Here is a 25,450-nt window from a genome sequence, read left to right on the forward strand (position 1 = left end):
ATGTTTACTCCCAGTGGACCAGAAGTCTTGCTTGGGCTTTAAATCTTGTATCTTTTCAGCTCTGTCTTGATCCCTGTGGAATAACAATCTGCCTGGAATGCTCCCCCTACTTTTCCTTGGAACTTCACATCCAGAATTTAATTACTAGCAGAGTGTTTGAAGGGGGACGTGACAGATGTGATGTTATCTTTGGTCACAAATACAGACAATTCTGATCAAATATACATATGAAGTAAAGTAAGATAAAAGTGGCAAACATTACTGGATGTGAAGATTCTCAGTATACATGTTATAATCCAATCATTGGACGAGTGTACTGGAAGTATATCATTTCCTGCTCTGCATTGAAGTGATGCTGAAGGATATCCTAGTAAGTAGAGGTCTTATTCTAAAAAAAGGACACAGCCTGCTTCCCTCCTGAGTACTTTGCGTTTACTAAAACTGGGTATTTAGACCATCTTTCATAGTGTTGTGACAAGCCATCTGCTGGAAAAATAACCACGGCAAACTGTAAAGCCACTCATCTGGTAATACAAAATGAAAGAAGAGTAGAAACTGTGATATTATTCAGGAGTTCCTTTAAACAAATAGGCTTGCAGTTCAAGGAACAAGTGACGTTTATGAGAAGTCACAGGAATTTTGTTTATTTCTCTTTCCAGTTGTTAGAGGAACATTCCCCCATCACGTCTCCTGTCTGTCCACCCCTTAAGATCAACTCGCATGGAAATTATAAAATCCTGTCAGCAGCAGAGCAATCCCAAATATTCACATTCAATTGGAAACCACTTAAATTCGATCATATCTGTAAAGGCTTATTTGTACTGCAAGCCTATAGCCAAGTAATACCATGACATTATGGAAAAAACAGACCCTAATAATGGCACAATAAGTACAACTTTCTTTTGCTCCAACCATCCAACTTAAATCTAGTATTTAACTTTCACTGCACCTTTTCCATCCACATTGCAATCCAATCATGGCAGAGCCTGAGGAATTCTGGGTAAACTGACACTCTTGTTTGCTTTAACTTTAAAAGCCCCCTGAAAGTCAACATGGCCTCTACAGGGGCTTTCACCTTCAAAAGAGGACCCACTACTGTGATTTAAAAGCCTGACGGCAAGGTATGCATTCAACAACAGGATGATTTGACTTTTGCTGGACATGTTCAACTGTAAATTTGACTTTTTTCTTCATAATAACCAAGAGAGACTTTATTTAACACTCTCACACAGATTAAATGACTCAGCCATACATCAAGAGACAGACAGGTAGCTTTTAAAAAGATCCCAAATGTAAACCTGAGGTGTCTCACTGTTTCATCAAGGGCTTAACCTGTCAATCATCCTGTCAGTCTCCCAAAGCTGAAAGACCACCGACAGCAGACGAAAAAGAGTTCCCTTTAAATTAATCCATCAGCGGTGTCTCTCCCCCTCCAACCCCCTCTGTCTGTCATTGGAGTCGGTCTCTTTCTTTACCTCTCCTTCTCTCTCATTACTTTGAGTGTAATGGTAAGTGCTAAATTAAGGAAACAGTATGCTCTGGCTCTGCTCCAGGCCTCACTTCAGGAGCAGGCAGCGTTGTTTCTTGTGCTGTAGATAATCCGGTCGGCTCTCACATCAAACGCAGACCAAGCGAAGTGATAACTGAGTGGGAAGTTTTTATTCTGGCCCTGAGAGAATATTAGTCTAAGGGGAAACACAGCCCCTGCTTCAGTCAACCAATAGACGTATCAATCGGTTATACATTATCAGTTGAACAATTTGGTCAATTTTCAGAAAGTGTTATATCAAGGGTGAGATACACAGTTTTTAAAGAGAGAAAAGGCCACTGTGTATTCGGCTTAAATTCTATTTCATATGGTTTTCATATGGCAAAGTATGTTTTCAGGAGGACAAATTTACTGCGTGTTGTTGTTGTTTTGTTTCATGAAAACACAAAGGAATTAGCCATCATTAGGTCCTCTAACAAAACACATCTGTACCAGTATTGGCATCCAAAACCCACATCAGTTAAACCAGAGAATGTAAAGAAGGGGGTTCTCCAATTTAACTAAGAGTTAAGAGTTAACATAGAGGAGTATATGAAAAAAATGTATATTAAGGCATTATTTACCTCTGGAAAACATGCTGACACTGCAGATATTCACAGCTGGTAACACTCGACTAATAGTATTTAGGATTAAGCTACTTCTCATAAGGACATGTTTCTGAGGTTTAAAAAAGTAACATTAATCATAGACAATCCGTGCGAACAGGTCAAGAGCCCACTTCTTTGAGGTCCAGGCTATTTCTGCTTTAACATACCAACACTCGGATTATACATACGACTTACACAACGTTTGCCATGCTTTGGGGGTAAACGCAGAACCTGAAAAAACTGTTTTACTTTGGAGGATTAGCCCTCCTCTGCTGCTGTCAGCATCACATGACTCCTGCTCAAAAGCTGGAATGCTGAGCGGTCAAAAGGCAGACAGGAAAACTATATTTCTCATTTTATTGTCCTTTCTGAAGTTGTTTTTGCAGTAAATTGCCAAACCAAAACTTCCCCCCCTGCTCACTCGTAAGTGAGCTATTTACAGCGATTCATCTTTCTCCTGCTCCCTCCACCTCTCCTTTTCTGCCTCTCTCACTTATCCCTCTTTCCCCTCTAGTGTCTTTCTATAAAAGGAAAACTATGCCAGTAAGACAGGGCAGATCAAAACAGAGAGAGAGGAACTGCCTGAGCGAGGCAAGATGTTCCTTTTGGCTGGAATCATGACTCTTGTTTGCATAGGAGAAAATATTTACACTCAAACTTTCACCTTGATAAGTTTATAAATAACAAAGTATTTTGTGTGGATTTCTAGATGCATCCGGGTAAACCAGATGCTCACAATGTTAAAGCCATCTTAATAAATACTAGCTCAACAGTCTTAGTCAGTTTAACAGTATAGTCGTTTGACTGTGGAGCAGCAACGTCTATCAAAGTTAAAATAGCTGATATGCTCATTGCAAATTAGCGGAAATACAATATTTGAGAACTACTGATTTGGTTGGTGAACTGTTTTTCACAAATTACGCTTTCTCACTTTTTGGCAGTGTGTGAGAAGTATGTTGTACTCTGCTGCAGTGCATATGCTTCTTTTTTTTCCTCCACCACCACACACACACACACACACACACACACACACACACACACACACACACACACACCACACACACACACACCACACACACACACACACACACACACACACACACACACACACACACACACACACACACACACACACACACACACACACACACACACACACACACACACACAAACACACACACACACACCACACACACACACACACACACACACACACACACACACACACACACACACCACACACACACACACCACACACACCACACACACACACACACACACACACACACACACACACACACACACACACACACACACACCTTTCATCAGATATCCCTACCTCCATCCTCAGCCTCCAGGATTCCCTGGAGGTATTTGAAGGAGCCGGACTGTTTGGGTGCAGAGACGGGCTCTTCATAGTCCTGCAGCATCTTGTAGACGTCTGACTGCGGGTCGAAACCATTGCGGCTCACAGGGGATTGTGAGGGAGGCTCCGGGCTGAAAGACACAAGAGAGGAGAGATATTATTGTTCTGCTATCTAATGAATGGTGATTAAAAGACAAAACACATCAATTTAGAAAGAAAACAAAGGTCGCTGTTCTGACAACAAGTGAATGTGCTGATGTTAGGGTAATATGTATTTCCGTTTATTTATTGTATTACATATGGCCACTGTTTTGTGTCTTTTATCATGTGATGTCCTGATGTGATGTTTGAGCAAGGAAATAATGAAAGGAGCCAACGTGGCCTTAACAGAAAAAACAATAGATGACAATTGCCAGACCGCCGGAGGCAGAAAAAGAAACTCGACCCGCTGAGACAGCAGAGGTGGACGCTCAGAGGGGAAAACCAAAGAGTACATGTTACAGTCTGCGTGTGATTCCACAGGCATGAAGTCTTAATCAGAAAAGCCCTGTGCTATGGATCTGCATGTTCAATCACCCATCAAGTTTTCCTAGAGCTAACAGGATGGATCCCATTCATTTGATACATTCAAGCCTCTGGGAGAGGAGCAGGGATGCTGACAGATGTGTTCCAATTCTGTCACACTCTACTGCACGATTGTCTCCACTCCAGGAGTCTGAGGGAAGGGATCACTGCAGTCTGAGCGTGTGTGTGTGTGTGTGAGAGAGAAAGCCCAAACTGGTGAAAATGTGACTGAGTGAGTGAGAGACAGAAAGGAGAAAGAAAGTCAGGAGAGTACCGAGACATTGTTTACCAAAAATAATTAGAAAACGTGATTGACAGGGGGCATTGAGCAGAGTTAAAATGGTTTTAAGCTGTGTTTGTTTGTACTGCACATGTGTCAGGGACTAGGAAGTTAAACAATCCAGTCCTGGGGAGCGCTGAGTTCTGGAGAAGATGTTCACTGTGAGACTTAACACACAGATGCCTGCTCAAGTGGTGCACCACGACAAAGTGTTTCTCCAGTCCACAGGACCATCTGTGCACGTGAGTCTAAGATAGAAAGTGTGTTTATGTGTTTATATCTGTTATGGTAGAGAGCAGATGAACACATGTGTCTGTGGAGTATCACAATATAATTGATGCTTTAACAATGTAAAGGTTAATGGGTTTAAGAAGCAGGCACCTAACCCCCAGTAAAAATGTTCTTATTTTTTTTACACAAACTGAGTGTCTATTAAAAGATGTTCACTGTTTCCAATTACTACATGGATACTATTCACTCTTTCCAATTATAAAATATATGAATTTGTTGAAGATGTGATTTCTCTAGATTACAGCTAAGACATTAAATTAAGTCTTCTTATGATGACAGGTCCATTATTGGCAATAACAAAAAGTGTGTGGTACTATATTTGAATTATTCTATGTTTTCAATACTTAAATCCATTTAAGAATTTTCTTTTCCAAACCCTACAGTTAGTATATACTAGTCCTGGATACGCAACAACCCATTTCTTTATATTTTGTTCTCTTTCTCCCCCTTGCAGCACAATTCAATCCCCTCACCTTTGTGAGGCGCTGAGGTTAAGGCCTCCCATCTTGCTTGGCAGAATTCTTTCTCCATTGCTGCCGTTTTGATAAAGTCCTGCTGGGTTGTTGAACTGAGCGCGTTCGTTTCCCTTCCCGTATCCGTAGCTGTAGCCGTTGTTGGATTTGGAGTGCCCGTTGTTCAGGTGGGGGGGCTGGGGAGCCGGTGCAGGGGGAGGAGCCACTGGGGACTGTGGGGCTTGAGTGTACTGGGGAGCAGGAGGGTACTGGGGAGCAGGCGGGTACTGGGGAGCAGGAGAGTACTGGGGGGCAGGAGGGTACTGGGGAGCAGGAGAGTACTGGGGGGCAGGAGGGTACTGGGGAGCAGGAGAGTACTGGGGGGCAGGAGGGTACTGGGGAGCAGGCGGGTACTGGGGTTCAGGGGTGTATGAAGACTTGAGACTGGAAACACCATATCCGCTGGTGATGGGACGGAAATTCTACAAAGGAAGAAAAAGAACAACACTTATTCAAAAGACTCGATAAAGCTGTTAGTGGTATTGAAATCCTTTAAAACCAAGCACACATGGATACAATGGTAAAAGTGAAAGAGCATCATAGATGTAATTACTAATGTTAGAAAAAAAGAATAAAGGGTAATGGGCCCATAACAGAATGCCCCATTATGTTTAGGTTGAGGAAATGAAAGTCAACAGAGAAAACAAGCCCAGTGGTGCTGAAAAACCACAAATCTTCAAAGGCGAATATAGTGGTTGTTCCTAAATGAGGCTTCGCAGTGGTGAGGGTTGAGAGAAAAGGCTTTTTCCACTTCATTTCTGTTTTTCCTTTTCTCATGGTAAGGCTTATTAACAAGAAGCTTGTAATAGATTTCATGCAGATGATTTTGTCAAAACAAATTAAATTCTGTGGTGTAAATAGAAAAATGTAGTTTAGCTGCTTCTTCTTGAACAGTTTACAGAAGCAGACAGAGCTCAGAAAGATTAAAATATCATCTTTTTGACATGCTACTTTCTATATTCTTGCCACATAGATGCTCTGCTGGAGCTGTTTGGAAGAATCTGCACTAATTCAGGACAGATGCAGACACCTACACTTACACCACTGTATACTCAGTGTGTTTATGCTGAGGTCAACGCCCTTTTCATGCATTTGCACAAACTGCACAGTGACATCACTGAGCCTCACAGTGTTTACCACAGTTATCAGCACACTATAGTGATAACACTCACTGCCAGCCTGGCTTTACCGTTTCAGAGACTGAACTTCACAGATAAGACTTTTATTGCATGGCTCGCAGTGATGTCACCACCTCTGATAGTGCTTTGAATTTCAGAGATAGCCTGCAGTTTTGAAAGAATAAACAGGGCTGCACATTATTATAACTTCAGACTATAAACATTTTAGATGAGAGAGTGACTTGTTTATAAGTTAGGCAATGCAGTAGGATTGGAGACAGTCAGACTGGTTTAACTGTGAGCCACTGGTGTGTGTGTGTGTGTGTGTGTGTGTGTGTGTGTGTGTGTGTGTGTGTGTGTGTGTGTGTGTGTGTGTGTGTGTGTGTGTGTGTGTGTGTGTGTGTGTGTGTGTGTGTGTGTGTGTGTGTGTGTGTGTGTGTGTGTGTGTGCGTGTGAGACTGTGTGTGCGTGTGAGACTGTGTGTGTTTTGAGCTCAAGTATCCTAACCACAGGAGGTGGAGGTTCACAGCTTCTCCAGAAAGGACCCCTGTCATTTCAACAGATGGGTCTGCTGGATGTCATCCTGTCCTCGGCCGGACCACACGCACACACATGTACTGACACACACAAACACCCAGGTCTTCTGTAATCACTACCTTTCAGTCCTCCTACACCAATAAGCCCACAGCTTGGACAACAAATGTCATTGCCCTGCTTCCTGTAGTTAAGACAGATAACTTGAGATACATTTAAAACCACTTCTTCCTACTCGGCCCAAAACCTCGGACAGTGAAGATAGATGAGTCCAGAAACCCTCTGAACAAAATGCTAGCAGATAGCTATTGATGGTTAGACTTCGTAGAAGCAGTGGGGAGTCAGCGCTCAATGCAGCTTTTCGGCCAGAGCCAAACCCTGTTTGGGCTGGATGTCAGAAACACCCAGCTCTCTGTGGCTCTCTCTCCAAGTAAACCAGACACTATGAAGCCTGGTGCTCACCGCACGGCCCAACCAGATCCTACTCGTTATCTTTAGCTCTATTTGCACAGATGGTGGACCTCATGTGACTTTAATCAAAGGTTCCCTCAACCTCTTTCTTTTTCTGAATATAGAAAGAATTAGGCCATTTGATCAAATCAAAGATGCCCCTGTTATATTACTGAGCATTACCTGATTAAGCAGGAATTTTACATTGACAGTGCTTTAAAAATGTTGATTCCACTGTTGCAAAATGCAGCTCCAAGAAAAACTCTCAGGACATTAACATCTTCTGATTAATAATCCCAGCCATGCTATAGAAGAGTTCAAGGACGATTTAAGGTGGATTAGAAGCACAGTTTGTTTGGGCCTGCGATTTACACTTTAATGATTATGTCAAATCCTCTACATTTTTCCTATAAAAGAACATTTCTGCCAATGGATATTAATGTTTCCTCCTGCTTTCTTTAAAATGCCCTTTTGAACCTAACTATCTTTTATTTCATAGCTTGATTCATCTTACGTCTTTCATTTTCCTGAGAACATACCCGATATGGAAGGGTGAAGTTCTTCAGTGTTTTTAGTTTTAATGAGAACCCATTATTCATTTCTCAGACAAGGGCTAAATCTGCAGATAACAATCAGAACAATAACCGTAAGACTGTAAGGCGAGCTTATTCATGCCTGTCCTAAGAATAAAGGAGCAAGCGGAGGAAAAATCCCCGTGAGTGTATTATATTACACCGCATGCAGTGGCTTGACAGTAAAGACATTTCATTTATGACTCCTAATCTGTACAAACATGACATGCGAAGGAGGACAGGTAATTGCACGCTAACATATATGGTGATAAAAGGGTAAGAAAAACATTCCTGTCTTGCTTTATTGACAAGATGGGACATTTTCCTGATGGAGCAATGAAGCTAATTGTATTTACATTGCCCCAAATCACAATTTTGTCACTTATGTGCTCAAAAATCTGAACAAACAGACTCCCATATCCTTGATTTAGTTGAGGCAGAACAATATAGACATTGACTTCAGTGTTTTATAACCTGGACTCTATTTTCTCTTTATGGTAAGGACTTCAGAGAGGAATAAATACTAATAAAACACTTTTCTCTACCCCTGTACACACTGTTGAAATCAGTTTAATAATCAGTTATGATCTTTAAGACACTAAACTAAGCTTTCTGTAGCCTAACAAAAAAATATCCTCATAGAACTGTTTCCTCCAACTTTCGTTCTTTCATTCAGGTCTTCACTGTTGTTTTCCTGTCACCTCTTGTGATTTCCATATTTTGTCAAACACAGGCTCGTCAGCGGCCAAAGCAAACACTTCTAATGAGCGTATATTAACGGTGAGCAATTGCCCCAATAATTGACCAATTTCAAAGATTGTTGTCCTCATTAGTCACTTAGACACAAAAACATGGGAAAATAGGGTCCAGGTTTGAAAACCAAATAAGAAAGAACACAGGCAGCACTCAGAGGAAAAGTTATATGTGAATACCTTGAAGGCCAATGGACCCCTTAAAAATGCTTCTCCGGGTAGATTTCCCTGTTGTCAGCAGTAAGTATATGTTTTACAATTCTCACCCTCACACTCCTGCTTGACATTGTGAATACTTCCGTTTCAGCTGAACCCCTCTCCCTAACCATTCCTTTTGTCTTTTTTTCTCAACACTTTCTCTGGCCTCACATGCCTGTTGCAAAGATATTTGCTCTGGGTGGATGGCAGATTTATAAGGCAGCACATCTGGTGCTTGCCTTGTAAAAATGCCAGTTTGGTAACATTCAGGACCTGTAAGTGCTTTCATGTTGGTCTAAAGGTATGGTGGCTTGGATTCCTTTTTCTAACAAAAATCAGCTGTAAGCCAACTGTCTCATTAAAAAGATGAATTCAACCTTTTCACTGCTGGACTACATATAGGTTTAATTGAGATTTTGTTTTAAGGTGACAGTCACGTTCATTTAGTGAATGCCTTATTACCCTAATCCCCCTGGAAACCTTATCGTGTTTTACCAATGTAGTCAAAACAGTTTAGAGTTAATATGAGCAGCTGCCAGCTGCAGTTTTATGTCCAACAGAAACTCAACAATGGTTGAAAAAGACCATCTGTGAGATCATCTATTTTCTAATTTCTCTCTCTTGAGCATGGTTACTCTTTCATTTTCTCCCAAATCTTGACTGCATTCCTCCTGGCTTGGATGAAGAGAAACTTTGAAAGGTAGAAAAAAAAAAAGTAAAGGAGAGGAATGAGATCCAAACACAGAAACTGCTTATGGGAACCGGCGTTGTCTATAAGCACATTCTGGCTGTCATCCGATTTCACTGACCTGTTTTACAACGGTAACCAAGCATGGCTAATGGTTCAGGATGACCGATGTCCAAGAACGAAAGAAAGACAGAAAAGAGAAAGAAAGTTTGCTTCTGCATGCATGTTCATTCATCTCTGTGTAAGCCCTTACAAACTGCATTATCTTTATTAGGGTGCATTCAGCCAAGAGGCACCACGTTCCTCCATTTATCAACCTGACTGAATGTTACCCTGATTAATAAGAGCTTGAATAGGAGAAGACTACAGTTTAAGTTTAACCACAGATTGGTCAGGGAGGCTTACACCAACACACCAGAGGAGGAGGGGCTGGGGAGGGGAAAAAAGGTGGAGGACCCTAATTGAAATCATATGCCTGTCTTTAAGCGAGAACACACAAACACAAATTCATGATAACACTCACACACACATGCACAGCACCTCCTTCTTTTCTGCCTCCTGCATGGTTTAATCCCCCTGGACCTTCGAAATTAAGCTTTTCACATGGCGCTCTGCACCACTAACCAAACACAAACCAGCCCTTTATGGCTCCCTGGGCCTGGCCCTGGGTGCCTCTCTGGAGGGACAGACACACAGGCTAGAGAGGAGGTAGCAGAGAGCTGACATGGGGGGGTTGGGGGAGAAAGACCGGAAAATGGTAGAGTTGTTGGCCTTCGGGCCATGAGCATGTCTGAGAGAAAACAAATGCTTAAGGCGCAAAGGATTTAGCATTTGAATCTATTTAAATGTCATGCATTTGATCAATTTCCGGCAGCTGTTTAGAAACTTTTACTTCCATGTTGACCGTACAAAGTCACTTCTGGGTTGAATTACATTTGGTAAGATGTCTCCAATTACAGATATATGATAAAAAGACATCCTACTTTTGATCAAAATTCAATGTTTGAGTTTATTAACTGTCAGCAATAAGTGTATTGGTCATAAGACCAATAAGTTCATGCAGTTTATTTAAGACATGTGTGTTACTTTGAACACTTTATAGTCTGGCAGAATAAGGTTGAATAAAAGTGGATGGTGCAACAGCAAATACACTCAAATAACTTTCTTTGTTTTGGAATTTCCCAGTCTCAGTCCCTAAAAAACTCAGTATTTTCTTTTTTTAACCATCAAACTCTGACTGAGTCTGGATGGCTGCAGTATTTTGGTCTTTTGTACCCAAGCAGAGTTGCTCTCAATGACCCCGTCCCCTCCTCAGCATGCTGACAGCCAAGCAGAGCAGAGAGGGCTCCATTAGGAAAACCAAAAGACTGATTTGGACATTTCTGGGGATTACTGGCTGATTAGTGAACACAAACAACCAAATAAGTGGGGTCAGAGGTCTGTGATCTAAAGGCCTGCTGTGTGAATGACGAGTATGAGATTCCCTGGCAGGGGATTGAGAAGCAGTGGACCGAAACATATTTTTGCAACCAATGAGAATACTCTTCAATGGCCCCATATTGTTTTTGTATTAATGGTCTTTATGGTGTTTATCCAGTTTTGTACAAACTCTATCGTTCTAACTGGCCTTATTCACTATTGATCATTCCTATCCATAAATATGCATCTTAGAAAATTACGAAGGTTTACAACTTTGTACTATTTTGTGTTTTTAAAAAGGCAAATTATTCTCAATGACAGATATTGGAAAGTAACTGCCTTGTTCCATTCATAAAACTATTTTGTATCATGCACACATTTTGTATCTGAAGTAAAATGTAATTCCAAGCAGTGAATGAATTACAGTCTATAAGTCATGCAAGGACTCCATCTGTCAGCTCGTATTAAAGCTAGCTTCCAGAATTTGCCTTGAGCTGCCAGCTCCGGGGCTACATCTGGTGTGATCCAGACCTCTTAGCTTCCGCATTGTGAGGCCTCATTCTTTCCACAGGGCCATAGTGCTCCACCACAATAGCTATCACTTTAATAATAGGGTAGCGGAAATGAATGGCATTCTGATAAACAAACAAAAAATGCAGTTTGGCCTTAAATTGGACCAAAAGGCCATTCCTACCTACTTGAAACTGCCATTTAATTAAATGGAAGGAATTTCTTAGAAAACCTGAAATGACAGTAAGTGGTGGTATCGTTTTACTTCTGAATAAAACTGCTCAAGGAGTAGGACAGAAAGATGTACAATGAGATAACCATTCACAAGGCATAGAGGCATTTTCTTTCCAAATCGGTCTTTCTCATCGGAAAAAAGTTCCGATTTAAGACGATGAGGTGATGAGATTATGAAGGTTTCGGCAGATTGTGTTTCAACAGTATATGTGCTAAAGCCACGAGACATTATTTCATCACGGTCATCTCGCAAAAACTGATGTAACTTCCATCTTGAAGTGATAATTCCGCTAACTTTAATGCCGCTGAGGAAAATATCAGATGAACAATCAGAATCAGATGAGGTCAGGGGCTACTTAACAAGGCCTTGACACAACTCTCACAGCCAAAGAAGTGATGCAGAACCAACACATACCCTTACTTTTTACTTACTGTGCGACACATCATCATTATCTCAACCTCCCACCCTCCGTTATCAAATTATTTCTATTTCAGGAAAGTTGTGTGTCACATCCAGTAGTCTGTGCTCAAAGACATGAGGAAAGTTCTTTGGAAACACATCATACAGTTGCACTGAATACCCCAAAATGTTGAACACCCAAAAGCAAAAACACTTGCATCAAGTCAAGTCATAGAGTCATACACTTGTAATGTATGCAGTTCCCTCAGTCTTTTATTAGAGTCTACCCTGTTCCCGAGGTGAAAGGAAACACCTCATAGCTTCCATGTGACACTTCCTGCTCAGAAGCTTATTCCCACAAGTGAGACTGGAATTTCCAGTCAATGAATTAAAAATGTAAAGGGAAATGATAAAAAAAGAGAATGTCCTGAAGACTGGCGTCATTGGGTTCGTTACTACTCAGGAGCTGCTTATTGGGCTCTAGTGGTAGCATTCTGATGTAGAAAAATATTGCAATGTTCTTAGTTAATGGGGTCAATCTAGAGACGAAAAACACCAATAAATGCCTGTGTGTAGGCCAAAAACAATGTGTGGTCATTTTCAAGTAGAATTGTTTTCTTTATAGCTACAAACCCTGGTGTGACTCAGTTCTCACCCTGCTAGCCGAAGCATATTGAATCAGAGAGTGGATGATGGATGAACAAACCTTCAGGCCAGCATAACAAACAAAAAATGTCACTCATACAGTGATTTGATTCAGTAAATGTTTGCCTAGGCTGCCCAAAACTGGCTCATCATGAAGTCACTGTGGGCCAACCGTTTCACATAGTTCAGTTTGGATTATGGTTCATCCGGCGTGAGAGAGGCCCCGGTGCATATATTGTTTCCATTGAGGAACAATTGGCATTGTTATGTGTCAGAGTAGAGAAAGAAAAAGAGAGCCTTGGTCTTTTATGCGACCCCGGGGAGCGGATGTTTCCTCTCTTCATGCACAGAAGAATCCACCTGAGCGTGGCGATAAAGTGGCTCTGACTCTGCGGTTTCCAGTTGTCCAGGTTTGTTTCATTAAAAGAGACTTTAGGGAACATTTTGAAGGCTTCAATGAGGGAGAGGGAAGGACTGGATAAGATGTTACCGAGATACAGTAGGCCAGACCTAGAGAAAAGTGCCTGAGAGACAGAATTACTCCTCTAGCACACCCAAACAAAAAGTCCTCCTGTCGTGTACTTCAGTATTTGTATAAATAGTTGTGCTGATGGTTAATCTCTCTCCCAGGTTTGTTATTTCCTTGTGTTAATCAAAGCAAGACCAGAGCTGGTGCTGAGATTATGAGATGAAGACTGGAGCAGAGTTACTGTTAAATGTATCAACATATGAATTTATAGCTCAAATGACACACATCTTCTTCTCTTTTTCGTTTCTGGGTAGCCGAGAAAATATTTTATTCAATTCTAATTGTTGGTAACATGTTAGTTTGTTCTTCTTTTAATCACAATAGGAAACGTGCAATTTCTGTGGCTTATAGTACAAAATATACAATAGTGTGTGAGTGAGATATCATTTGATAGGAATTCTACTCTCACAGCCACAACAACAAAGATGCATTACATATGCTAAAGCTTCTTTGACTTTCATCTCTGCCACTGAAAACAATACTTTCCTGTAAGCAAGGCATCAAAACTCCCATTGATGAGTGGACAGATGGATTTCACTTAGCTCTTTGTGTGTCTGTTCCACCCTTTTTCAGACAAGGAGACCCTGCCACAGAGAGGGCTGAGAGACACGTCAGTCCAGACTTCACAACTTCCACAATACAATACATGACAAATGGACACCCGCATGTCGGAGCCACAATATGCTCATTGTTTGTCTGTTTCAGTCACAAAGTCTTCTCACACACACATACACACACACCTCCTATTCTCTCTGTGCTCAAAAAACCTGTTGGCTTGCCAGCACTGGAAAACTTGGGAAAGATCATCTGCTAGAGTTCATTATGCCTTTGACGTCCATTTGGCAGCTCGTACGATTGAAGAACAATCAAGATACTATTTCAAAACCATTCCAGTGAACAGTGGGACGCATTATCTCATTTATATCATGTGAATAATAGCGTACATGCAAAGTTAAGGATCCAGTGTTGTGGCTGTTTCCATGGATTCTGTTTGTGGTATAAACAGATTGAGAGGACTTGAGTCTCACACCCAGACACAGACCTGTACTTTAAAGTTATGACCCATGATCTGATTTATCCTCTCGTGGCTGATTCAGTACGTAGCAAAGGACCCTTACACAAAGCAGTAGATTTTGAAGGCTTAAAACCATGTTCAAAATAAATCAAACCAGTGAAATGTGTGCGACACAAGAAGCTACCTAGCGTTTGAAACTGGTTGGTTAGTAGACATGCTTTTGAGCAGCATAAAACATGCATAGGTAAGTAAAACACGTAGAATATAATCAAATAATTTGCTGTAGCTGATATTTCATGAATAGTTACAGTGTAAGATCCTGTTCATAGGACCTAACCCTAACCAACCCTAACATTAAATATAATATATCACAACTGACCTTCTACATTACATTACATGTCATTACATGTCACTTGTTAGACGCTTTTATCCAAAGCGACTTACATACTCAATACTGTGAGCAATCCACACAGGAACAATTTGGGGTGAAGTGTCTTGCCCAGGGACACAACGACATGCTGACTGCAGTGGGGTTTGAACCTGTGACCCCCTGATCCGAACACCAACGCTCAACCCACTGCACCACACGCCTCCCACAACAATCTACAATCACAACAAGAACCAGCAGCCCATCTCTGTATGTTTCAAATATATATTTTACCTGATGTGTCTCCCCACAAGGCAAGAGACAAACAAACCTATACAAAAAGTGACAAATCCAACTAAAGACGTCACCACCTTAACTAATGTGCAGGTTCTTTCTGTCTCTTTCTATGGTCTGGTGAGTAATTTAACATGTTTTCATCCGAGCACTGAAACTCAGCACAAAAAATTCAAGCAGATGGGTTTTGATAGCATCCAAGTGGGTGTGAATAGAAATGTAAAGCAACCATTGTTACTTATAAATCCAAAGTAAACAGTGTTTACCTGTGAGTCGGGCTCCATGTAAGGGCTTGTCTTGCCATCTTCACTAACTGTTGGCGACCACACTCTCTCTCCCGATCCAGACCTGAAAGACAATACCCATGAGAGAAAGAGAGAGTCAGATAAGTGTTCCGCCATCCAACACCCAAGTGTTGAGGCATTCAGTCGTTTATGCTGAAAAGTATGAATTTTCCTTTCCACAGAATATCCAGTGTATAAAGAGTCATTATTTCTGAGTGGGAATGTTTGAAAGGAAGCTGGAAAAAAAGGGAATGCCAAGACACATTTAACTTAAATACTTAAAGAATGACATTAAGCTGGGAAATATAATGACTTTGGCTTCACAGTCGTTTGATGATCGAATTGTATTGAGATTCAAAATATTAATTTCACGTTACATTATATCCTGCTAACTGCTGTACCCTTTATGTGCAGAAAACACTAATCTCTGCAGTTAAAAAAATCATATACTGCACTCGTATTTCCATTTTAAAGTGTATGGATGTGTGTGTGTGTGTGTGTGTGTGTGTGTGTGTGTGTGTGTGTGTGTGTGTGTGTGTGTGTGTGTGTGTGTGTGTGTGTGTGTGTGTGTGTGTGTGTGAATTTGGATTTGGATTTGGATTTAGATTTGTACATTTGGCAGGTATTCACATTAGGAATGGGATACAGCTCATTCTGGCCTCCTCCCACTGGTACAAAGATAAAATCCTCATCACATCATAACTCAAGGGTACGAACTATCAAATGTTTGGAAAAACACATTGCATTTTGGGCCATGATTTTTCAAAAGGAGTGATAACTGAATTACTAGTATCTAACGCTTCCCCCACTTCTGTTCAGATTACAAGTGATTGACTCCAGTTGCATTTCCCTACAAGAAACTACATGACGTACTGACTGGCAGAAATGATAAAACATTATTTACAGCACTGCTGAATGGGCCAAGTGTGCATTCATAAGCAGGGACCAACATCTTTTATTTCCAGATAATTCTATGGTTTGATGAAATGAATAGAGTGGAACACATTTCCCATGCTGATAAAACATTGCAATAAATCTTCAGTGGCATCACTCATCGCTTCACTTGCAATACGTTTTCACTTTCAAGTTATGTGTGCAGTCTGCATGCCATATCAACAAAAAAGATCTGAGGGGAATTCTTTGGTTCGACGGGTTGGGTGGCTTTTGTATCCATGGTGTTCGCTCATCAGTGGGAAAGCATCCAACTTCCAAAAGAGTAACACCAGGACATCATGCAACTAAAGGACACTGCATCTACCCTCTATTCTTTCACACTTCCACCCACAGGACATGAATATTAACTGTGAGTGTGATGCATGGATCCATGGACCCCACAGTGAGGGAGGATTGACGTCTGAAGAGGTGAGGTTATCAGGCTGCAGCTGGCACAGCATTGGCTGAGCTGAGGCAATGCTTCAGATATGAACCACGGAGGTGTTGCTATCAAGGACACTCTTATGAGGCGACGAGTGTCTGGCAGACTGCGTGGGCTGACATGCGCCTCCAACGCCAGAAAGCCGACATGTTCTCAGATTGTTTGGTTTCGATGGTTACCGCACAAACAGCCCATTGAAACGAGTAAATGCTCAGTATTAAATGGCCTATTTGAATTGACATTTCAGAAGTGCGAAACAGAAAACATGGAATTTTTGCATTCATCCCTCTAAATGGAGATTTAAATGGCTACGCATAGGTGGAAACTGTGAGAGGCAGACCAGCTTGGGATTTACGGTGTTACACTGTTGCATTCATTAGGTCATTCTGAAGAGGGATGTCAGTAATGTTGTTATGATTAATTCCACTTGCTACGTGACTGCTAAGCCTCTTGGCTGCGATTTCAGTTATAAGGCTTCATGTTTACAACTGGATGTCAAATATTGAGCAATGGACATAATCAAGTATTTTAAATGTAATGTAGCATTAGTACAGCAAAGAAACATTTTCTTGCACACCATTTTGGATAAGGACAATGAACTGTATTGTTTTTTTGTTTACCGCTTTAGCGTGTTGTTACGTATTGAGTCAGTATGTGAGGAATCAGGATCCAGCTGTTGCTTTACATTCATCAACCCGTGGATTATCACTCATTTTTTTTCTTCTCTTCTTTGCTTTTTTATTTCCTCCGTCTGTTTTTTTTTTTATAAGATCCAAGGTGAAAATCGAGCCTGAACCATAAAACACCCTCCTAGCTTTTTTTGAATTGAATGATCAATTTCCCATATTTACTTCTACCTCCTCTGTTTAGGTGCACTTTCTTAATACATTTTCAAAATGATAAATAGGATAGGAATGAGTAGTTCCAGGCTCATTCCTAAAGTGTTGCCTTTGATTTTCATCCAGCATCTGCTTTGAACTGTATAGTTCAGATTTGAACATTGTTGAATACAGATAAATGGAAAGAAAATTGGAAGACAAAGACAACTCAGAGACCACACGCTTCTGAAATATAGATCCACATGTTCTCATTTTGTTAAGTTACTTGGTTTTTGTTTTCAAATGGTCACAGTTATCATCATAAGGAACTTCAAAGAGCAAGGACATGATTTAAAAGATCACGTAATATTGGCCATAAAAGTACTGTTAGGATTATAAAAAGAAAGGAAAAAAACTACCAATGTAAGAAGTCTGAATAAGAATAGGAAAATAGACAAAATCAAACACATGCAGAGACGGAAGAGAAAATAGAAAGTCTCAGGTCATCACAACCACTTTCCTATTCTTTCCTATGGTCATATTTTCCCTTGCCTGACCTCCCCCCGTCAGGTTTAATTTCCTGATCGGGGATATCTGGTTTTTAAAGTGGACGAGTTTACTTTGGCAGCAGAGGATCACCATGTTCGAGGAGGAGCATGAGAGAAGGCTATAAAACAAAATGCCCTCAAATTAAGATGCGGCTGATCACTGAACATTTCAGGGTTCACCGAAGAGTCTTGCCCCGATGCCTCGCTCTGTAAAACCCATCAGAAAAAATATGGTTTTCTATGATACGTTACCAACACTGGAGGAGTTCTTTTGTTATTTTGTTATGTGAGAAGAGTCTAAATGTTTTCTCCCCTGAGAGTGAAGGTAGACAACCTCCTTTTAAAGAGGATGGGGGTCTGATCTGAAGACTTTTGGGGTGTCACTTGAAAAGATCGCCATCTGGGAAATGACAAGATCGATGCAAGTGAGCATGAGGGAGGTTTGTGGTCTCCCCCATCCTCACAGGCTCTCAAACTCTATTGATGGTTCACCACAAACAAAAGAGACCTTGGGAGAGCGTGAGAGGAATGATGCGATGAAGGGATGATGAAGGGGAATCCAGCGAAGCTTGTAGTGGAGCGCTGTGAGTGTGTGTATTTCTTTTTGTCTTCATCGCAGCTGGAGTCCTGTGTTCCTTTGGTCCCATGCAGCCTCGTGCATAATTCCTCAACTGTGAGTCACAGGTCTGAGAGGCAAAGAAAGGCAGCAGGGGCAAGTCTTCAGAGGTCTTTTCTCGGCTTGTTTTCTCTGATTTCACATTATGCTCTGCCTTTGTTTTGCTATGATTCGTAATGCTTCATCTAAATCCAAATTACCTAATGCAAATGTTGCTTTAAACACAAAAACGGCTAGTTTCCTATTAAAATGTTCTTGTTCTTCTGTGGCCCCAATAAAATGGATGTTCATGTATATTTTTTCGCGTGCATTTTTTTTCAGTAGAAAGCATACATTTCGATGCAAAAAGGTCCTATCCCGACTAACCAGGAATTAGTTTCTGAAAGCTGCTTTTTTCTAAATGTCATTGTCATTGTTTTGAGTGGCACAAATGACTCCAATAACTGGATTAGCAGCAAAACTATATGTATGTTTTAACATGTTTCTGTGTTATTTGGGGTGAACTGGTCCTTTTAACTATAACCATCTGCATCTCCATCTGACCTGAAGCTAATCCTAAATGTTCCTTTCAACAGTGAGTTAAACTGAAACAAACACAGCAGGGTGTCCTTCCTTCACATGAACAAGACACACAGCCAGAGTAACACACACAGCTCAGGCAACATCACTCATTTCTCAGCACATTTAACTTGCCACCCCAGCATGATGCTTTCCGAACTGCCTGACCAGCGGTGGAAACACATCCAAACCGCCATCATCTGTCTCTCAGGCCTCTAAACCACATGGCCTTCTCCAATAGACTCTGGCAAACGTAGGGAAACAGCAGGGAGGTGAAGGCAGGTTGGAAGAGAACGAGATGAAGGGAGATATAAAAAAAGACATTATGCATTAGTGAAGGAATTAGGTTTGGAGAAATCATGGAAGAATGGTTGATGGAGAAATCAAAGGATGAGCATGAAAAGAACAACAAGGAGGAAATAGGGGAGAAAAGGTTTCTACCACAGCTGGTTCACATGCTCAAAGACTAAGTTTAGGTCCGAGTAAATAAAGGCCAAGCAAAGCAGACATGACACAGTCCATTGTGTGTCTGTCCGGGTCCTCTGACATTACAGTGAACTTGGATAGTGTACGTGTCTGTGGTGGGGGTGGCGGACATTTTTCCTTCTCAGCGAGATGACACAGCTCTATTTAATAACTGAAGCCAAGAACTTACAGACACTAGCAAGGGTGTTTCACCTCACAGTGGAGCGTTGACAGGCCTGGATCAGTAGAAAGGCCTGATGGAAATGGAAAGCTGTGGTAAAGCGGCGGTGAACTCAGAGCAATTATTTTCTGTTTGCCTCTCCTTGTCTTTCTTTCTCTGTTTTTTCCCCAATTAACGCGTTTCCTTTATCTTCTAATCTTTCTCGTAACTTGGTTGCTGTATTTAAAGACCAAGAATACAAGTCATTGTTTAATGTACCATACTTTCCATTTTCTGCATCAATTGTCTTCTTTGGCGGTACATGGATAGATGAAAGTCTGACTATGATACAATCATTTGCTATGGCCTTCTTTGCCAGCAAAATGTCAACAAAACTGAACTCTGGTGGCAGATAGAGACCTCTCTATAATCATGGAAGGAACACCAACGCAAAATAAGTTAATTTATTTTGGAAGAATTGTCTTTGAGAACTAAATGTCCTTTGTTTTGCATGTAATAACCACAAAAGTCAACATCATAGTGGCGCAAGAAGGAAAGGACAGGCAACATCAAAGTCAGTAGATATAATTGCCTGTAAATTACACAAAAGAAGAAAATCCGGGAGAACTGACATTTATGACAGTATATGAGAATTTGTAAGGTGAAATGTTCCTCAAATGACCGCATTCATGGGGAAAAAACTACAGCTGCAGGGCTGAATTTTAATGAAGCTTCTTTTTTTCAAATGTAGCTTTCAAGAGCTTCCTTGGGCACCAACTTCAGATGTGGAGCACTTTTCAAAATGCCCGGTAATAGGAGTTATGAAAAATGGGGGTTGTGAAGTAATAAATGCAAAGACATTACAAAGGAACATTCTTGTGTTATACAAGACCTCAAGCTCAAATGCATCCAGTATACTGTAATTTTGGTTCTCAGCAGACGTGTAGACTCATATATTTGTCTATCGGCAGCAACACAAAATTATAGGTCTCCCGTTTCTCCCTCTACGACTCTGCGTCTGTTTCGAGTACTTTATGGCCTACGCTTTTAATGGAGGGCTGAGAAGTGGTGACCTCTAAAATATTATTTTCTAGTGAGTCAACATGAGTTCTTTGAGTCACTCCCAACTTTTTTTCTCTTTTAGTTTACTACAGAATCAATGGTTGCAATATAACAATCCTCAATTATATAACTGAAGGGGGTTTCCAATAAAACCAATCTCCTTCAATAAATAACCTAAGTACTCATATTTTTCAAACGAATAGGAGATCCCCATTCTATGGATTTTAATGTTTAAATGGAGAACATACTGCCTTAATGAGGGAACATTTTCAAGGTTTTGAAAATGTGAAAACCTACCTTAGAGTTGCTTTGTATTGAGCCGTTTTTATTTCAATATTTGAATCGTGTTTTAGTGGTTAATATGTCGAGGCCAAAACCATGACCTATTTTATCCTGTTGGTGAAGGTTGAGGTTATTAGGGTGGCTTTTGTTTGTCTGCCTTGTCATAGTGACCGTTGCCGTTTATTATCTCAACTTCCTGTGCAGCTTTTTTCCTGGCAAAAGCTACCTCACACTGGATGTTAAAGACACCCAATGTAACACTTTAATCCCCAGGCTATGGATTGAACAGAATTGGAATGAGATTGAACCTATACACAGCCTGAAATGTATATTTGACTTGAAGTGTGTGTGAGAAAGTCTTGTTTCTTTATCTTGTGTTTTCATAGTGTCCAGTAGGAATATTCTATTAATATTCACTTTATTTCAAAACGTGTGGTGACGCAAGTCCCCTATCTCAGGGAAAGAAATTCAACTATTGCTTCACTGTGTTGTCTGGGTAATTGAATTGACAGCAATGTACCCAGCAGAAAATGTTGGCAGTAAACCAGCAGTCGAGGCAGAGAAGAGGCCATGTGGATTTCTCACTTAGTCACTCTGGTTCACCGTTCCTCTATTTGGCTTCGACCTCTCTTTGTCTTGCTCTCTTTCCACCATTGTTGTTTTTGTCTTTTCTCATAATCCACACCTTCAAGCCATGCCTTTATTCAACTCCTATCTGTCTGCTAGCCTAAAACGTCATATCCATTTTTTAAAGTCTTGTTTTTCTTCTCCTTGAACCCCTGTTGCCCTGCCCTTCACCAGCAGTTCATTTCAGCTCAGCGCTCTGGAGCCAAAGGTGCATGCCTATCTCTCAGACACGCCTTACCCTGCTCCTGTCCAGCGGCAGGGCAGTTCAGACTGTAATTATTCAAGCAATAAACTGTGGAAAGGTCACATACCAGCAGATAACCTTGTTTTGCGTCTGCTGTGTTGCTATCTCATCAGTTTCGATGGAAAATTAAGGGGGGTTGATGAACAACATGACTGCCTGGTGGTTTACTTGTGGTTATTTTATTTAATCACACTAAATTACATGCTGTAATGTCTCCAACAATTTTGACTTCTTAAAGGAAGATTGAAGCCGAAGTTAAGGTGCAAGGGGTTAAGTGAGGGAGTTCCTTTTTTCGTGGTCATGCAGCTGCAGAAGAGCTTCCCCAGTCTTTGCGCTGAATACTACTTTATGTATCCTTAAATAAATTAACCATCCCTATGTGGATAAACCACTTAACGCTCAGCTTGATATATGGATGGATGGCTTCTACTACAGTCTGTGGGGAACGGGACGTCTGTTGCATGCTAGAGTGCATGCATACTATAAAGCACAAACACAGTGGAAAGAAAGGAGAGAGAGAAAAGTGCTTCTCTGTCTGAATGTAGGTTCCTGCAGCATGTGTGAATCTTTGCTTATCCGACAGGTCAGATTACTCCGGGATTCATTCTTATTTCCACCGCATCTGCAAGTCAACATGGTGCTCCTAACCGTTACAGGAAAGAGACTGTGTTGTCTGCTGCCCTAAAAGGAGAGAGCTGAGGCACCATTTGGCTAAACCACACAGTGTTCTTCATCTGAGAGGACGGGATTCAGAGGTTGCCAGATTTGCTCTGCACTTTCCAGTAGGCTGGCTACACTAATCATCTAATAGAAATGTGGGAAGCAACTGACATTTCAGTTTTTCCTTGGTTATCCCCCCTCCCCTCTCTCTGTCATTAACTGTTTAGATGGATGATTTCCTCTGTGCTATGTTGACAGAAACATGTTGCTTCTGTCCTTCGCTTTAGGCCGAATCATCCATCCTTACATAGCCTATATATTGAGGAGTTAATTTTCCAGCCTCATGTCCTGGCAAAATGAGCAACATCGACCTGTGAAGTCCATTTCAAAAGGTCACTGTGTGACTCACTGTATGCGCAAGCCTCATTTACTTTGACAGCGCTCTATAGGAGCAGAGAGTCAATCCTTTAAACCGTCGTAAACCTGTCATCTGTCCGTATGACTCCACTGTACCAAGCTGAGCAATCGACCCGAAATAGAAACAATGTGCTCCTGGACCACAGGCAGTAAATCACCTTGGTCACAAAAACGTTTTTCCCAAAAATTGCAGTTAATGAGCTTAAAAACTAAAACCAAAAGCAGCCACTCCTGCCAAAAAAGGGACGACCATTGACTCAGTGACTAATGTTGGAATCATTTACTGATTTCCAATTATTCTGAACGTCAAAATTCCCATCAGTCTTCATCTGTGGAAAACTGGCTTCATGTACAGTTTGTCACATATTCTAAAGAAGCAAACACCTCTAAATTACACGTCTGCAAGCAATTACATTAGACATACAGTAGACTATATGCTTGTCACATAGTAAACTAAATACATCATCATTATTGGTATGTGTGTGGCCTTCCGTATGATTATTACAACAATTGACTGTGGGAGCATTGTCAGTTCAGATTTTTACTCCACACATTATTTGTTCATGTTAAATATTATTTACCCACAATGCAATGCAGGCAGTTCAGACAATTTAATTGTGTAATGGAAACAGCGGCTATTGTAGCCCTGAGCTCAGAGGTGTTTCAAACGGCAAAAAAAGGATTTATAAGTGCTTTAAAATAATTTTAAAAAGACCCAAATGTGTAAAAATCTGTTGAACTCCCCTACAGTATAAGGTCAACAAAAAAAAAGATGTTGATCATTATGATTCAAACTGAGGTTTAAAGTAGAAGCTTTTTGCGCCTATATGGATCCATGTCTACTGCCAGCATAAGGGGGTTTGTGGTACAACAGCAACATCATGATGAAATCTACACATTATGTAGGTTGGTATAAGGGTTTCATCAGATGACTAATGCTCTCTAAGGACAGTCTTGTGTTACCTGATATCGAGTGTGAGCTGCTGAGTGCAGGTTTTGATCCTGTTCTGAGCCTCCATGTGTGACATGAGCTCCGTGCTGTCGCCATTGATGGCCAAGATGGTGTCGCCTGGACACAGGTCGCCCTGGGCCGCCTTGCTGCCTGGTGTTACCTACAGGAATCATTCACACACACACGCACAGCAATCCAAGCACACCCAAGAAAAAGAAAAAGAAAGAGCCGTTATAAGTGGTGTCAAACTGTCAGGAAGAAAGAAAAACAAGAAAAGAGTATTAGCGTGGGAGTGTCAACACAGAGGCCAAATACAACATAAAGCAGCTCTCTTTTGATTTATGTGATATTGCCTTGGGCAGCACTCTAGGTTTACATTTTCAAAAGCCAGCAGCGAGCGACACTCAGAAGTGTGAAGCCACTCAGAGTTTGAAGGCGGTGAAATGTCTGGAAAGAACTGGAACTTTTTTTACACGCCTGGTCTTTGAAATTCAGTAAAAAACGATTTGCGTTCACTCAGCAATTGCATCAGCCTGAATCTCTGGTGGATATTTAAGTAAGCTAACAGAGTTTGCACGAAGGAACTTTGAACCTGTCTCTGTGTAATGTTAGATTAATTTACAAACATTTGCTCAATAAGTTCTTTAAGCTTTCTCTGATTTCTCACTTGGCCTGTATTGATGCATAAGTCCACATCGCTTTAATTTGGAAGATTATGTTTGAGCCCCTGGACAGTAAGCAGGTTTCTTTCTGTGATTTCTTATTCCAGAAACCCACTCAAAAGTCTGTGGACATTTAAAGCCATCAAATAAGGCAAAGGCGGGAGTAGGAACTGGTAATACGGGAACACACACATACCCGCACACTAAGCAACATCTGATAACAATTTTCCATTATTACACACACAAATGTCGTGGCTATTTCCAGGCCTGCCTCTGATAGTTGGTTTTGGCTGACACAAATAACGTGAAAAGACCCATCAAATCTTCCATTGTCACACCAAGATATCCACAGTGAAACAGTCCCGATCATACCGTATGGCAGCAAGCTGCAAAGAAGGATACTCTGACAGCAAAAAAACTCAAATGTAATAAAATGCCAACATTTGTCATCAAGTCATCGTTCTTCTCTGTACACTCAATGTGCTGTGAAGCTATGACGTGGATTCGTTTTCCATATTCCATTTCCGTATTATTTCTTCACAATTTAAAGTGAGGAGATTTTCGGCAGCTGGATGCAATTGCTGTAGTCACATTGTTTTTAGGAGGAATTTTAAGCAATAGTCTATGACATTTTACTACCGCCTAACTAAGAGTTTGATTGGCTTCTCTGTTGCAAATTGAAAAAGCACAATAGTTACTCAGTATTCATTTCCTGTTTACAATGCCTTGAGTAAGATTTATAAATCTAGCAGCGGCAACAGCTGTCGGCAGCTGGCAAGAGTACCTGGCTGAAATTGCAAAGACAAGAGAAGCACCTACAAGAACAGCAACAACTATTTTCCTTAT

At 41.0% G+C, this 25,450-nt stretch overlaps 1 protein-coding gene across 1 annotated transcript in view; it reads right to left on the reverse strand.

The window, feature by feature from the left end:
* pdlim4 (PDZ and LIM domain 4) overlaps positions 1-25,450 on the reverse strand; it is a 41,347-nt gene that overhangs the window by 7,622 nt on the left and 8,275 nt on the right. The window contains exons 2-5 of the mRNA XM_034140071.1: positions 23,954-24,102; positions 15,141-15,222; positions 5,111-5,571; positions 3,476-3,633 (exon numbers count right to left, since the gene is read on the reverse strand). Of these exons, the coding sequence (XP_033995962.1) occupies positions 3,476-3,633; positions 5,111-5,571; positions 15,141-15,222; positions 23,954-24,102 (850 nt within the window). The remainder of the gene's footprint in view (positions 1-3,475; positions 3,634-5,110; positions 5,572-15,140; positions 15,223-23,953; positions 24,103-25,450) is intronic.

Source organism: Trematomus bernacchii, unplaced genomic scaffold (assembly GCF_902827165.1).
Source record: "Trematomus bernacchii unplaced genomic scaffold, fTreBer1.1, whole genome shotgun sequence".
NCBI classification, from domain to species: domain Eukaryota; kingdom Metazoa; phylum Chordata; class Actinopteri; order Perciformes; family Nototheniidae; genus Trematomus; species Trematomus bernacchii.